The sequence below is a fragment of the Amphiura filiformis genome, chromosome 1 (genome assembly GCF_039555335.1).
Source record: "Amphiura filiformis chromosome 1, Afil_fr2py, whole genome shotgun sequence".
NCBI classification, from domain to species: domain Eukaryota; kingdom Metazoa; phylum Echinodermata; class Ophiuroidea; order Amphilepidida; family Amphiuridae; genus Amphiura; species Amphiura filiformis.
The window spans coordinates 68,554,599-68,570,486 of record NC_092628.1 but is presented as its reverse complement, the minus strand read 5'-3'; the positions used below and the strand labels follow the sequence as shown (position 1 = coordinate 68,570,486).

Sequence of the window (15,888 nt, the reverse complement as noted above, 5' to 3'; positions counted from 1 at the left end):
TACTGACAATGCTAATTTTACATTGAAAAAAAAAAAAAAAAAAAAAAAAAAAAACACCTCCCTCCCTCATCAATTCATGAAAATCCTCTGGACGAGAACCAAAACATTAATTTTATACGGCCTAATATCCAAATTATCTCCAAATCCCGGCTCCAAATATCTAAAATCATCCCGGGAAATCATCGTGCAAACTGCAACTATAAATATCCAAATTATCCATAATATCCAAATATCTAAATAGCTAATTGGATATTTGTCAGGATAATTTTGATACATGAAGGCTCGTTACCCCTCGTTAATACAATCCGCATTCTCAGGTCAGGCTCGTCAAAAAGCCTTCAAAATCGAAAAGAAAAAAAAACCCTTCAAAACATGACTCGGCCATGTGCCATTGCCACGTTCACACATGGTTCACGTCCAAGTTCACAATCATCACAAACAATCATGATCATCGTTTGATCATCTGTGTGGCACTTTCCAGTAATGTCAATCAAATCATGGAGGTCAACATCAACCAATCAGCGATGACTTGCAGCATGATCTAAGGTCACCGACACAACTGGTAGCCAATCAGAACTCGCTTCCGGGTATTGTAATTGCTCCAGCTGTCTGAGTGGCGCGAGTTATCGAGTATGGAATCAGAGAACGGAACAGAATTTAGCAGCAGCGAGCGAGCGCAGTGAGCACAACGACGCCTTTTTGTTCTCGTAAAAATAAAAAATCGGGCAATATTTTGTATTTGAATGTGAGATTTGCAGCTACTCTTTATTTGAAACAAGGTGAGTAATTTCTTTTTAAAATCTCCTAGCAAGCAAAGTTTGTGTTTGTAAACATTCATTGCATAAAATTGCAAATAGCGATCAGCTGATTTCTGATCGGTTTTATTTACACACACACACATATGCATACCATGCCATGAGTACCATGATCATATGAATTTGCTTTGTGTATCATCTGAGAGTACTGGTATCATTTACAAAATGTAGGGACTGCATATGAAAAATTTAAATGCATGATAATTGGTATTACTATTATTAGGCTAGCTATAGTTCACCAAATCAGGTATTTTCATTAATAAATTTTTCAATACAAAATTTGGTATTGAGGGTTCAATTTTGTGTATTTCTATCTCATTTGTTTTATATATTCATAAAATATACAATGTGATGTCATTAATGATAATGTTACCGTATGCATGTATGTAAACAAACAAATTGCACCCCCCCCCCTTTCGGCCTGCCAAAGTCTTTGCTCCCTCCCCAATTTTACCCGCCAGGGCCAGGGGCCGGATCATCATAGTTCTGTGACAATCTTATTGGTTCTTCTTAACCGTGTGATATGACACGATATAACACGGTTCTACGCGTATACATGTGCTCTATTTAAACCAATCGGATTTACATAGCAACAACGGGACTGAACGATTCTATAGTATACTCAATCGCTTTTGCAGAATATCGCTCAGTATTTCATGTGTTTACATCGGTTTTAGAGCATCACGCCTATCAATAGAGGCTGTCGGCCTTTTCTGCCTGATTCCGCCATCTTGTGTAAGTTGTGGGCACTACTGCCATTCTGCAGACGGAGCTTAATTTATCATTTTGGCCAATTTTGGGTCGGTCAGTGGAGGGCAAGCAAATTTTTTTTTGGCTATAAATATTACCGTATTCATTCCAATAAGCGCCCAGGGCGCTTAACAAAGTCATTTTGGGTGGGCGCTTATTTTTTACCTGGTTTTTAGTCATCAATCACCGTCTGAAAGTATTTAGTTACTCTCAGTTAGTGCGCCCTCATATGTGTCTTAATTTAATATTATATTGACAAAATTGTTTTGAGGACGCACTATAAAGATGGCTGCTCAGGGTTGCCAAACCCCCGATTTGGGCGCCCAATTGGGCGATTTCCGACTTCCGTCCCGCGAAAGTGCATTTAGGCATTTGGGCGGCCATTTTGAAAAGCGCCCTCTATCTGGAGTTCCCCACCATTTGATTTGATACGTGCTTCAAAGTACAAAAAATCCACTTTCAAATCATATAACCAGTGATTTGGTCACAGAACTACTATTTTCACCCCTACTACTAATACATGTACGTACATCCCACAGAATTAGAGAAGTACCCAAGCCCCAATACGCGAAAGTATTGTACGAGACAAATTAGCAAATCGTTACATTCCTGAGTTTATTCAATATTCATCTATGGTACTGTGACGCTTCAAACAAGACTCATATTTCAATACAGACAAACAAAGACCATTTTTGTTCACAATAGTAAATTGCATGGAAAAACATGAATTTTGCAGGTCAAATGAACTTCCGTGGAGAAACGAAAATCGCTTGACCCTGCCCAAGAGTAGGCCTAATCTTTTTTTTTTTTTTTTTTTTTGGGGGAGATGTCTGGAGATCTTATTTTACATTGGGGGTTGTTAACTTGAATCATTCGGAGGATTTTCACGAATTGATACATTGGGGCTGGAGGTGTGGCATTTATTTTTGTTCTGTTCAATGAAAAATATTTTTTCGAAGCATAAACAAGTAGAAAACACTGAGTTGAAAAAGAAAAAAACAATGGACCAACTCCAGAAAGCATCCAGACGAGCATTTTCATGCGGCTCGGGCATCTGCAAATTATGTTATTTCATTTTTAGCTCAATTTGCGAGCAAACTGAAGCTATAGGCATGATCCGGATTTCTTTATGTTTTTTACTTTCTCTTGCTACATCGTTTGACCAATGGAGCTGCTAATTTGAGGGAGCAATCTTTGCATGATCGTTCATGATTGTTACTTAATTAGCTAGGAAAATTCGGACGGAAAGTGTGGTTTTTGGAGCATTTTCTTATGAATTTTTTTTTCAGATTTCATAGAATAGTCTCCTTTACAGACTGTTTGTGGTGCTGATCATATTACAAACACTGTTCTAACTCCTTGATCTGGCGATTTTGTAAAAGAGATGTTGAATTTTAATTGCTTCAGTGCGGCTTCAATGTTTGCTTTTCAGTGTTGCTTGCCATACATTTTGCAAGTCCATAGACATTGCACCAAGGCTAACTAATAACTCATTGGTGCTGCTATGTGCTAATAATGTGTAATTTTTCCAATTGGGAGGTTTTTGGGGGACCAGTAAACAACTATAAAGGCTTAGCAGTCATAAAATTCTGAGCAAATAAACTGAGAGCTAATTAAATACACTTAATTAGATCAGGCAAACATGTTGTGAAAGTAATTATATCGAGAAGGTCATATCTGCAATAGCTACCCTATACATAATCTTAAAAATAAAGCACTTGACAGCTATTGCATAAACCCTACCTAGATGTGTTTTTACAATCTTGTATATAAGAGATAAAGTACACATTAGGGGTTAGGGCAAGAAAACCCTATCTGCAATAGCTGCCAGGTGTAAAATGTGTACAATATGGAATGCAGAAATTACCCAAATGTCTATGGAGCAGCTATCACTGCAAACCCAGAACGTCTAAATTCAGCAAAACTTCTAGTATTGGAGATTAGATATGAATCTAGAGTATTAGCCTTAATTTTTGTTAAACTGATACTGGACAAAATTACTAATGGAAACAATTATTATAGACACATTCATGGTCTGCTACATGTAGCTCCCTCCCAATTGGTTTGATATACACTTTTTCTGAAGATCACTAACTATCATTCAATGTTGATTGTTGTACAACTATATGTAAAATTACTGCTCAAATAATACTATAACATCACCATTGAAATCCATGCTTATTGTTTGCTAGCAATTCACTGAACTGGAAATTGCTCCTTTGCAATGATTTATAAGAGCCCATAATGTTACCCATGTTTGATTCTTATTCCAGAACCACCCATGTGTAAAATGCACCCTATGCTGTTTTGGGCTTATAGTGTCTAATTTTGAGTCTATTTATCAGACTACATTTGAGGTCTGATCTTCTGGATTGTATACTCCCCAAATAGTGGTCTAAATTTGTGCCTATATTTAGTAATTAATCCCTCATTGTTACTCTGCCAAACCAATTTTAGAGGATCTGCTGAAATATAGAGGATCTGCTGGTCCTAAACCCTCAATATAATTGTTTCTTGTTTTTCTTCTCACCCAGTTGTTTGTCTCCAAGATATTAGTACTTAGTGGTCCAATTCACATTATTGTTATCTTATTGACTATGCAGCTCGTAAAAATTTGGCCCTGCTTTATATTAAGGTGAGACAGGTGTAATCGGTTTTTGTGTGAAGATCATAGAAATTTAAAACTTGGTACAAAGTAATTGATATAAACAAAAAATACTCAAATGTTGTTAAGCATATTAATTAACTAATTTGCATATTTAATTAGGGAAAAGGTGGATATCCAAAATTCGCGGTTTGTGGTTCTTTGTAACCATGTGGGGCAATCTAGTTTGACATCCCTATTGAGCGGCGGTCTTTCGCGGTTTGTGATTTTAATTTCCCTCATTAAATAGCTTAAGCTTGTTGGCTATCAAAATTTCGCGGCTTGTGGTTCTTTGCAGCCCTGTGGAAAATCTTGTTGCACATTCCTATAGGCTGTGCCAAGTTCTGTGTGTCTGTGGTGGCTGGGGACAGTCCCTCCTTTCAATAGGCCTTTTTACCGCTTTGCTAATTTGTCTTTACGTATGACTTTAATGACCTTCCATATTTGGTGACTATGCAGCTCGTAAAAATTTGGCCCTGCTTTATATTAAGGTGAGACAGGTGTAATCAGTTTTTGTGTGAAGATCATAGAAATTTAAAACTTGGTACAAAGTAATTGATATAAACAAAAAATACTCAAATGTTGTTAAGCATATTAATTAACTAATTTGCATATTTAATTAGGGAAAATGAGCTACAGCACCATTGGTGCTCTTATTTAATATGGCACTTCACAGAGTGAGAATGCCTGGCCTACACATAGTAATCCCCTAGAGTCTAGACCCAGAATAAAGCACCCATCCAGTGCATGTCTTGCTCATGCTGCTTGCTGGACATAGTATTTGTACAACACAGCTTTACATGCTTGTCATTGGAGGCTCAAGTTTACTTGTTATGATATTTGATATATCAACCTCATCAACTGCACAGTATGTACATGACCTGAAAGAATGTATAAAGCTAGTTCATTGCACAGCACAGTCAATGATATTAAAACATAGGATCATTACCTTTGAAACTGGGTGTGGGTGACGAAGAAATTATTAATTGCCTATAGCAATTGGTGTGTACCCCTTTCAGACCCACAATACTGAGCCACTCAGACCAAAGTGGGAAATGTTGAAAATTGAGTTTATTTACTTGGTACACTACATGGAATGTATAGTACTAAATTTTGAAATGGCCCCTGGTTCCATCTTAATTGTATTTGACCAGGGGACACTTTTCTCACAAAACTGGCCCCCTGGATAAGTGAACCAAAAATATCAAAATCACTTTATGCCGTAAACAGCCTCAAAGCGCTTTACATTTATTCCGCCGTCATTAGAATATGTGGGAACCACGTTTGCAGCCTACAAGTGGCGCAGGGTCCATCAGTCCAATGACTGTGACTACTCCTAACAGCTTCCCATTGCACCTGGGTGGGGTGAGGCAAGCGAGGCAAAGCGCCTTGCCCAAGGGCGCAACACGGTGGTGGGACGGGGAATCGAACCCACGCACGTCAAGCAAGCTCTCAGATTATGAGTCCAAGGCCGTAACCACTTTGGCCCCTTGGTAATTGGAAATGGCCCCTAAGCTCTCTTATTTTCACCGTTGCCAATCAAGGATCGTATAAATTGACAGTGACATCAGACACGATAAATTATTTTTATCTCTGTCTTTAATTGTACCACATATCACTGTACACTCATTTCCACTAAGACTCCCCCAGTGCCATGCCATGCATAAGGGCTTACATGTAGCGGATGTAGCCCTGTTCGATATGCCCACTTGCATCCCTGAATATTAGACATTGATGTTGAAATCCGTGTGGCCATGTCACAATCGTATTCTGTTGCAAAATTTGATGCAGAGTTATGAACTTTTTTATATATCCATTTTTTGAAATTTATTTGTTGTTAAATGTTGTGTACTATTTCAATTTCATCACTGGCACTGACGACTAGTCCAGTCCAATTGGCTCAGATGTGTGACATTGTGAAATTTACATTCTACATGCACTAGGGATCATACCTTGTTTACCTGCTTCACAAACATTTCTCTGGGTACTAGAACGTGACTGCAGAGTGCAAGCTCAATTGACGTCACAGAATATTACCAAAGGCAGTTGAAGAAACAAAAGCCCAGCTTTTACATTGAATTTCCATCGCTGATATGTACCAACAGTGTTGGGGTGTATTGGGTAACACTCCCAAGGGGAAATTCCATTAAACTGAAGTCTTTGCATTCAACATGTGGAAGATATAAGGCCGATATACAGTACTGGTCTGTGTGGGATGGTATGCAATCTTGTCATCAGTATTGATCAGCAAAAACAATCGATAGATTTTGTGAGTAGGTGTAGGAGGATATCTCATATCTGCTCACGTTCTCCTATTGTTGATTACAAGTAGCCCTGTATTTGCCTTATTTATGATTTAATGTGGAACGATGTCAATTTTACTAAAATTAAATAAGTAGCATCAATACTTTTCAAGATATGGATAATTTTGTAAATGATGGTTTGATATTTTTGCCTTATCGCTATTCTCAGAGATGCCAATCTTCCGATTTAAATCGGAATTCCGATTTTTTTTGTATTTTTCCAAAAAAAAATCAGATTTTCTAAAAAAAAAAAAATTTGTTTTTTTTTGTTTTTTTTTAATTTTCAAAAAAAATATTTTTGGCCAAAAAAGCAAGTTACAGACCCTAAATTACTTGTTATTCAAGGTTGGAAACCATAGAAAAACTGCTATTTAAATTTTAAAAATTGCCAATTTTATTTTTAAAGTTGGATAAAGTTGTACATTTTGATTACTTTTGCTTCTATTGAACAGTCAGGAACACATTGAATTAATATACATTGCTAGCTGTTCAGTAGAAGTAAAAGTAATTAAAATGTACAACTTTATCCAACTTTGTAAAATGAAATTAGCATTTTTTTTTTTTGAAGTAGCAGTATTTCTATGGTTTTTCAACATTAAATAACAAGTAATTTAGGCAAATAACTGGCTTTTTGGCCATAAAAATATTTTTTTTGAAAATTTAACAAAAAAATAGGGGGGGTCAAAAATTTGATGAATCATCGTTTTTATATTACGCATTATATATATCCATTTCAGCCATGTAGGCCATGTTATTAGGCCAAAAAATACTTTGGAAAATGGTCTCTCATGTACAAAAGTATAGGAAACTGAACATTTAAAACCACTTTTTTTGGGATGAAGGAAGCATTTTTTTCAAAAAAGTCTAAAACTGGTTTTTATGTTAAAAATGGCCTTTTGGGGTGCTAATTCTGCTAAAATTGCCTGGGCTTAGGTATCTAATTTGCATATTTTATGGTATAATTTTGAGAAAACAAGCCTTGAAGAATATTACATGTATAATATATAATGTCTTCAATACTGCTATCTAGGCTTGTTTTCTCAAAATAACCTTATTTTTTAATCCATTTGAATGTAATTTTACCCTGAGAAATGGTGTCTCCTGCAGTGTAAAATGTGTAGAAACCCTCTGGCTTTGGGGGCTTCGCCCCCCTCAACCCCCACCGGGGCTTTGCCCCTGGACCCCAGCGAGACTTTGGTCGCCGCTCCCTACGTTCGCAATTTTCAGATTTTTTTTTCATAACCCATTGGCATCTCTGTATTCTAAGAAACGGGTCAATTAGTTTTCTGCTTTATTCACAAGATTGAATTGGGATTATCCTAAATCAACTGTTAATTATTGATTTTAAAATATAATTCTCTTTTCAGTATCAAGTACTTTCAAGGATTTGAAAGTCCCAGACAAGTACCTGTGACAATACGTCCAAAATGTGAGGGAGTAAGCTTACATGTAATAATGTTTTTGACTATAATGGCCTCTTTTCAGTCATGCTGTTCAATTTCCAAGAATTGATTTGATAATTATCACAATTGGTTCAGGCACAGAAAACATTGCAGTAGTCTACTCTCACTTGATCACTTCCATGATTGAATAAACTGGAGTTTGTAATAATTAATTACACATCGCCATTTACTCTCAATTTTCACAGATAATTAATTACACCAAATTATAAACATGGAGCACAGTGCAAGATTAAACAAGACGGTCTTAGAAAGATATATGGAGTTGTTACCAGAAGGCATGGTTCAGGCAATGTATGTTTGGATAGATGGCACTGGTGAAGGAATGAGGTGTAAAACAAAAACTCTGGATTTTATACCCAAATCTGTAAAAGGTAAGTGCACATTACAAAGCTTGCTTTGGGTATATTTCATTTGTGCAATTTCATGCTGTTTTCTGGATTTTTTACTATTTTCAGGATATTTCACAAGCTTTGAATCGCAGCCCTGTAAGGGGAGTCTATCCAAAGAATGATGAGGGTCCCTTGTTGATCAACTCGTCCGATCAAAGTCAAAAACCCATGTCAACATGAGACAGTAAAACAAAGTTTAGAGTCCTATTATTATTAATGTTTTATTAATGTTTTTTTAGCCTTCAAATATTTACATTTTACATCAAGCAACATCAGGACATTGTACTATTAAGATTTAATGATATGTCAATAGATCTGCTTCAGCTATATTAGGCCTAAAAATGTTTTGCAGGCTGATTTTTTAAAGAAATCACGTTTTTTTTAAAAGAAATCACATTTAAGTCACTGGTTTAAAATTCAAGAAAGTAACCTTTTTTCAAAGCCACAGTACCATGCCGACCCCACTCCAAAAAGGAAACGTGTATTATAAGCAAAATATGGACTGTACAGCAGGAGTTGTTGCAACCTTACATGTATATGTCGGCATTGTAGTAGCACAAAAGGTCAAATAAAAGCGGTTAACATTTTTGTGTGCACTGCAGCCCTTTGCAGAAGTTTACAATACAGTTTTGTGCTTCAAGCAGTCAAATTGTATGCTCTTGAAATGTCCCACAAGTATTAAAAAAAACACCCATATTAAATTTAGAAATGAATATTTTATTTGATGTGCTACAGAAATTCCAGTTTGGAACTATGATGGTTCAAGTACGTACCAGGCAGAAGGATCTAACAGTGATATGTACCTAGTCCCTGTAGCTATGTTCAATGATCCTTTCAGAAGAGGAGACAACAAATTGGTGCTATGTGATGTTTACAAATATGACAACAGACCAGCAGGTAGGTATTGATGCAATACAAGTTTACGTCTAATGCATTTTGCCATAGGCTACACACAAATTGATTGTAATTAAGAGACCAATACTTGGTTTGGTACACAAATAAGTTTCACTTTGAAGTCTGCCACTTTCGATTTTCTCCGACACTGTATATGTTTTGTTGAAGTAATTTCATTCTCTGTGGCATTTTAGCTCTACATTGTATCTTGTATAACTATTTTTGTTGCTTGCTATTTTCATGACTTTCCTAGCCAATGGACAATACATAAACTAGGTCTAGTTCACATGGAGTAAATTGACCTTTAGTACTGTAGTCAGTTTGTTTATCTATGAAAGGAGTTGCACCAGCATGATATTCTAGGAAATGGGGGGGGTTCAAATTTAAACCTTCTGGGCTTCCATGGCATTTCAGCAGAGTACCATCCTCTGTATTAATTTCCAATGAGCCATAACTTGTGACTGTCAAGATACATTACAGTCAACAGATTTCTGTGTAAGCCAATCCATAGGATACCAATCAGTGCAACAATATGTTTTTGCAATACACGTTGCCCTGAAATCATGGAGCCATGTTAATGTGTTTCCAGAATAAGTCTTAACTCTATTTTATGTTTTCCAATTTCAGAAACAAATCACAGAAAATCATGTAATGAAGTAATGGAAAGAGCCAGAGTAGACGAACCATGGTTTGGTATTGAACAAGAGTACACATTACTCTCCCAGGATGGGCATCCATTTGGCTGGCCCAAGATGGGATTCCCAGGACCACAAGGTAAGATTCGAACTGGACACCTCCTGCGTACTATGCAAACCACATAAGGCCAATGGAACTTGATTATTAGTTTCCGATTGGATGTTTGAAAAACAGGACGAGGTCGCTATTTCATTATTCATTATTCGGTCTTTTCATTATCCATTATGTCAACAAAATCAATGATTTTATGAACAGCTTTCTCCAAATTTATGTTCCCCACCAGTACCAAAGTATATATTGTTGATGAAAGACCATCTCAAAACCGATATTATATGCTTAGATCATCTTTACAGACATTTTGCAACAGATTGAGAAAAGATTTGAATTTGTTTTCATTAAAATGAAAAGAAATTTGCAATTTTTGTAATCACTAGAAACAAGATGAGGTTCCATTTACTACATCCTCTACCCCTACAACTAAGAAAAACTGCTGATTATGATCAGCAGGGGATGTCAGACATTTTGAGAGTTTCAATTTTGATTCCATTTCAATTTTCAGATCATTGACTTTTTTATGAAAATAATGAAAGTTTTGGTCAAATTGAAAAAGTGATGGGGGCGGTCAATAGGAAACTAACAATCGAGTTCCATTAGCCTAACCACTAGTCCACAAAGGCTGAATGGCATTAAAGATGGGACAAGTAAAGTAAAGCAAAGGTCTTGTGGTTATGACCTTTACATAGTACACAGTACTTCAATGTGCTTTAAATGCACATTTACTCAAATGGTAAAGGATTACAGTAAATAACTTATGTGAACAAGAATGACCAAAGAACAGCAAATGTGAAGTCAATGACACATAATTCCATTGGCTTATTTATTTTATATTGTTCTGGCACAAACTTTTGCTAAATTAGAATCATTGAATTGTTATCTGCTTCCTTAGGATGTGTATTTGGGAAATGCATCATCTTCAGATAAGAACCAGATTTTTTGTGTGTGTATCATGCCCAATGCCACAATCTTGAACTTTTTCAGGGGCAACCAAGTTTCACTTTCATGAGGTTCAAAAATTACTTCCAATCAAAGATTTCCCTTTGACTGAGTAAAATCTTCCCAAGGGCCATGCACTTAATCCTGTTGACAGTACTTTTTAATGCATTCACACAAATGCACAAAAATATGAGCATTTTTACATACTTAAAACATGCTACATAGCAATGCAAGGGATACATGTGCAATTTAAAGCATCAGTTTCTTAATTTGGTTTTAGGTCCCTACTACTGTGGTGTTGGAGCTAACAAGGTATATGGTCGTGATGTCGTGGAGGCCCACTACAGAGCCTGCTTGTATGCAGGAGTCAAAATCGCAGGTACAAATGCCGAGGTCATGCCAGCACAGTGGGAGTTCCAAGTAGGACCATGTTTAGGAATTTCAATGGGAGATCATCTCTGGATGGCAAGATTTCTCTTGCAGCGTGTTGCTGAGGACTTTGGTGTGACAGTGACCTTTGACCCTAAGCCAATGGAAGGTGATTGGAATGGTGCAGGTGCTCATACAAACTACAGTACAAAGCCAATGAGAGAGGATGGGGGTATAAAGTGAGTTGACCAAACTTGTGCTCAGTATGCAAATTAAGGGGGGATAGGTAAACTTGCTACCGGTCATGTAGGCCAATCTGGCTCCTAAATTATATTGTTTGCCCAGATTTTTGGTGTTATTTGGTATTCTGTAAATTAGTAGAAGTAGGCTGTTTGGCTCAAGATATGGAGCCATATAACTTGGAGACCAAAATTTGTTACATAGCAAGTATGCAACCACACATGTTTCCTAATATGCTTTGAGTACTAATCGTGGGAAAGCTTACTTGTTTGGCAGAGGAAATAACACTGCCAGGGCATGACAATTGTTGCAGATTGGGAATGTTGAGAAATTTGTTGGTCTGGTATGATAGATGTTCGTTAACCTCTCTCCAGTCTAACATGCTTCAAGCAAGGTTATGTAAACTTTAAAAGTACAACAGAATGTTATACTACTCGTAACCTTAGCATTGGAGGGTCTTATCTTGCGTTGCATAATGTCACCTATAAACAAACAAAACACTTTAATATGAGATTAATGACAACAGGCCTTTGATAGCATAACTTTCTCTAGTGAATACACAATCACAAATAGGTTACAAAATTAGTGTGCTGCCTTGCAAAACTTCCTATTGCAAACATGTTAAATGCAAGGCTTAGCTTTTATCAAAATCTGTAAACCTATTTCATAACCGGCTTGTACTGTGTATCGTTTATGGGAAAGAAGTTACAAAAGGATATCAGTTTTATCTGTGTATTAAATCTAGATGTAAATAAGATAAACTGTCCCAGTGCCCATTGTTTTGCTTACTGTATTGATAACATGTGTTGGCTTGCAACCCACTGGTCTGTATATACTATAGCTAACACCCAAACTTTATGATGAACAGAAATACAGAATACATACAAATTTAATTCATGTAGTTACGTTTTACATATCTGCAATTATAAAAATATTGAATTAAAATTTTCCATAACATTTCTGACATTAATATTGAGTTGGGCTTTCACTTTTTACATTGAAAATTAAATAATTTTTTCAAGGTAGGGTTCACTCCTTTTGTGTGTGTGGGGGGGGGGGGGGGTTCTGTACCCTGGAAACGAACTGCCCAAAGGAACACTAAAAACATCCAAGTGTTGGGACTCCTTATAAATTTTTCTTTTTTTAATTATTGGTTGATAAAAATGAGCAGTTGAAAATTAATAAGGATTAATAAAAATTAAGTGAACAGGCATGAGAATTTTCCTGCTTTTGCAGGATTTCCTGCTTTTTTGTGGTCCAAATTTCCGCACTTTCTTTTAATTTCAGCCTGTTTTTTAGCCTCATTTGAGTCATTTCACATGCTTTTTCAAACTTTTCCTGTTTTTTCATGGATGATCATTCTCATGCCCGAGTGAATGACAAGTTCAATGTATAACTGAATGATGCTACAATATTGGTGCTTTTCTTTGCAGACAGCTGGTAGAATAAATTATTTAACCTGTAACCGTAATACCATCATTTGCTATTTTCCCTGTATCACAGACATATCAAAGATGCCATTGTCAAACTGAGCAAGAAACATGTTGAGCACATCCGGCTCTATGACCCCAAAGATGGAGGCGACAATGCACGTAGACTCACTGGTAAACACGAGACATCAAGTATCCATGATTTCTCATCTGGGGTAGCCAACCGTGGAGCTAGTATTAGAATACCAAGACAGGTAGGTTTATATGCTTTTATTTATAAAATTATACAAAATATAATCAAAGACAATATTACAAAGACTAGTTTGCATCTGACGTCATCAGTCAATCAAACTCGGGCACGGGTTTGTTTACGAGTGTCGTGATGATTAAGTTTCTGAATGCTGCAGTAAAACAGTGCGTTGTATGGTTAAACCATCTCAAAAGTTTAGGTCTTAATTAAAGGAAACTTTCTTTCCTAAAGGTACCATGGCAATTTTTCACCATTTACTGCGATTCGTTTTCTCAGATTGGCACCCTACATACCTTCCACACGCTACTTGCCAATTAAGGATCGTGGGGGTTTGATTGACAGTGTCATCAGATATAAACTAGTCATTTTAATTCTGTCTTGGATTATAGTTGTAGTTACCCAACAAATGCAAAGTATTTCTAGAACATTTTCCAAAGTGTTGCAAGAGAAAGTCAAATACTGGCAAGCCTAGGTCACTAAAAGAGTAGTAATGCTCATAGATATTCTCAACAGTTTTTTATCAGATTGGGGCAGAGACTCATGAAATGGTGCCACAAAATAAAATGATCACATCATTTTCAGAAAAGATCTTATTTAGTTCCATCGTTGTTCAGATAATAGTGGTCTCGTTCTTACAAATTGGCCTTGCTAATTAAATAGCATGCTTATTGATATGTTAGTGACTCAGTGTTGTCATATCAAGGAATTGGACCATTGAATCTCATACAATAATCTCAGATGCAATGTTCTAAGAAGGCTATGGAAATGTTTTCATAACATTTCTAAATATTGCCACAAATGTGACAAAACATTTCTTTATTAAAATGTTTTGCAATCATAATGACAGCTTTACGTTATTATAGCCATTTTTTGATACAAAACCTTTTATAGTCTTTAAGAACACTATATTTAATGTAATTGTACAAACCAAATTTAAGTTGTGAAAGATCTTTTTAACATGCTATGTGGGCTGGGTATGGCAATTGCATAATTGAGAAAAGAAGGAGTGCAAAAGGCATAATCCAGTGCTACATGGAGATCTGTCAATTCTTAACTTATCTGGATACAAGAGTATGTATTACTTGATGGAAAATAATTTCATAAAACATCTATATCTCTGTTACAGGTCGGTGAGGATGGTAAAGGTTACATGGAAGACCGTCGTCCATCATCCAACTGCGATCCATACCGTGTCACAGAAGCCATTGTCAGAACAACAGTACTGGATGACTGGAGTGATTTCCAATAGTCTGCAGAAAATGGGAGCTTTGTTATCTAACTGGGTGTGGGTAGGCAAGTTTACACATCTTTGACAATATGATATCCTAGCAATCTAATGAGGGACTGACAACTTGTATATAATGGAAGGGATATCAGAGTTGTAAACCAACAGCTACATCATGAGGTGTTATACACCACAGCTGCTACATCCATCAAAAAATGAACAATTGTGAAGAAAAATAAGACATTGATGAAGAAAAAGTACTTGCAGTAGAAACATATTTTTTTATTGATCTTATTGTAGCTTTAAACAAGTAAACAACCATAATGTGTTTCTGTGTATTAAGTCTTGTGAGTCATGTTAACTGACTTTTAATTCATGTGCTATAAATGAGCGTTCTCTCCTGTTTTAAGGAGCAGGCCTCTGTGACAAAATATAATACATGCTGCTGAATGCTGCCTATTGAAATAAATGTTTTCAGTGAAATGATTTTCAAAAGAAAAAGCAATGCATTAGCAGTCAATTCCCTCTCATTGCTATTCTACGAGACAACCTGCAAAACATGTAGCCCTAAACAATAAATTGTGACTCAATATGCACAGTGCTGTACGGTGCAAAAACTGATTGAGGAGCCAATGGCTCCTAACTGTATCAATTTAGGCGCCCAAATTTTGCTCCCAAGTTTTTTTAGGCTTACTTCCATTTCCAGTTCCAGGTTCTACTAGGTTCATTAAAAGTATCAACTGCTGTTGGATTCCCGATTTAATTGTTTCATCGTCATCCTTCTTGTTTCCCAAAAGCTCCATCAAATTCAAAGTTTTTTTTTTTTTGATGCCATCTTGAGTGCTTAAAACAATCAAAACTTTTGACCTATACTATAATATTATCATCCATATGTACATGTTTTGCATTTGCTGGCGATTAAAAGCTTCAACAGTTGGTCGCCATTGGCGCCATGGATTGAAGGTTTAGTCGCATCAGAAAAAATCTAGTCGCCAATGCGCCTAAAATGGTCGCACCGTACAGCACTGAATATGCAACATAGGTCTGATCCACCCAGGCCAACTTTAATTTCAAATACAACAAATAAAGATGATGCTTCAGTATTAAAAACTTGCTTTTCTTTTTGATAATATTACAGTAACGATTCAATTTTCACATTTACCAACTTTGGCCTTGGTGGCATCAGATCATGTCACATATATTAACACATTTTCCAAAGCTAACAAAACGGATTTCACTGACTTCTAAGTTAAGAAGATGGCAATACATGATGAAGAAAGGTTGCAATGTCAATCGTAATGTAAGATTATACACATTGTTTTGTAATCAAAATGTACTGAATGGCATTGTCAAGCATGTGTAAGGAACGGATGTGGTTTGTTAATTTATTCCTATATCAAATCATAAGTCTCAAAAGAGCTATGTTA

At 36.3% G+C, this 15,888-nt stretch overlaps 1 protein-coding gene across 1 annotated transcript; it reads left to right on the top strand.

Annotated features, from left to right (window-relative positions):
• Positions 1-625: 625 nt before the first annotated feature.
• LOC140152010 (glutamine synthetase 2 cytoplasmic-like) lies at positions 626-15,616 on the top strand. Its single transcript, XM_072174314.1, has 7 exons — positions 626-779; positions 8,161-8,346; positions 9,100-9,261; positions 9,886-10,032; positions 11,228-11,555; positions 13,060-13,240; positions 14,363-15,616. Exons 2-7 carry the CDS (start codon positions 8,187-8,189, stop codon positions 14,483-14,485), a joined length of 1,101 nt encoding a protein of 366 aa, XP_072030415.1. The 5' UTR covers positions 626-779; positions 8,161-8,186; the 3' UTR covers positions 14,486-15,616.
• The last annotated feature ends 272 nt before the right edge of the window (positions 15,617-15,888 follow it).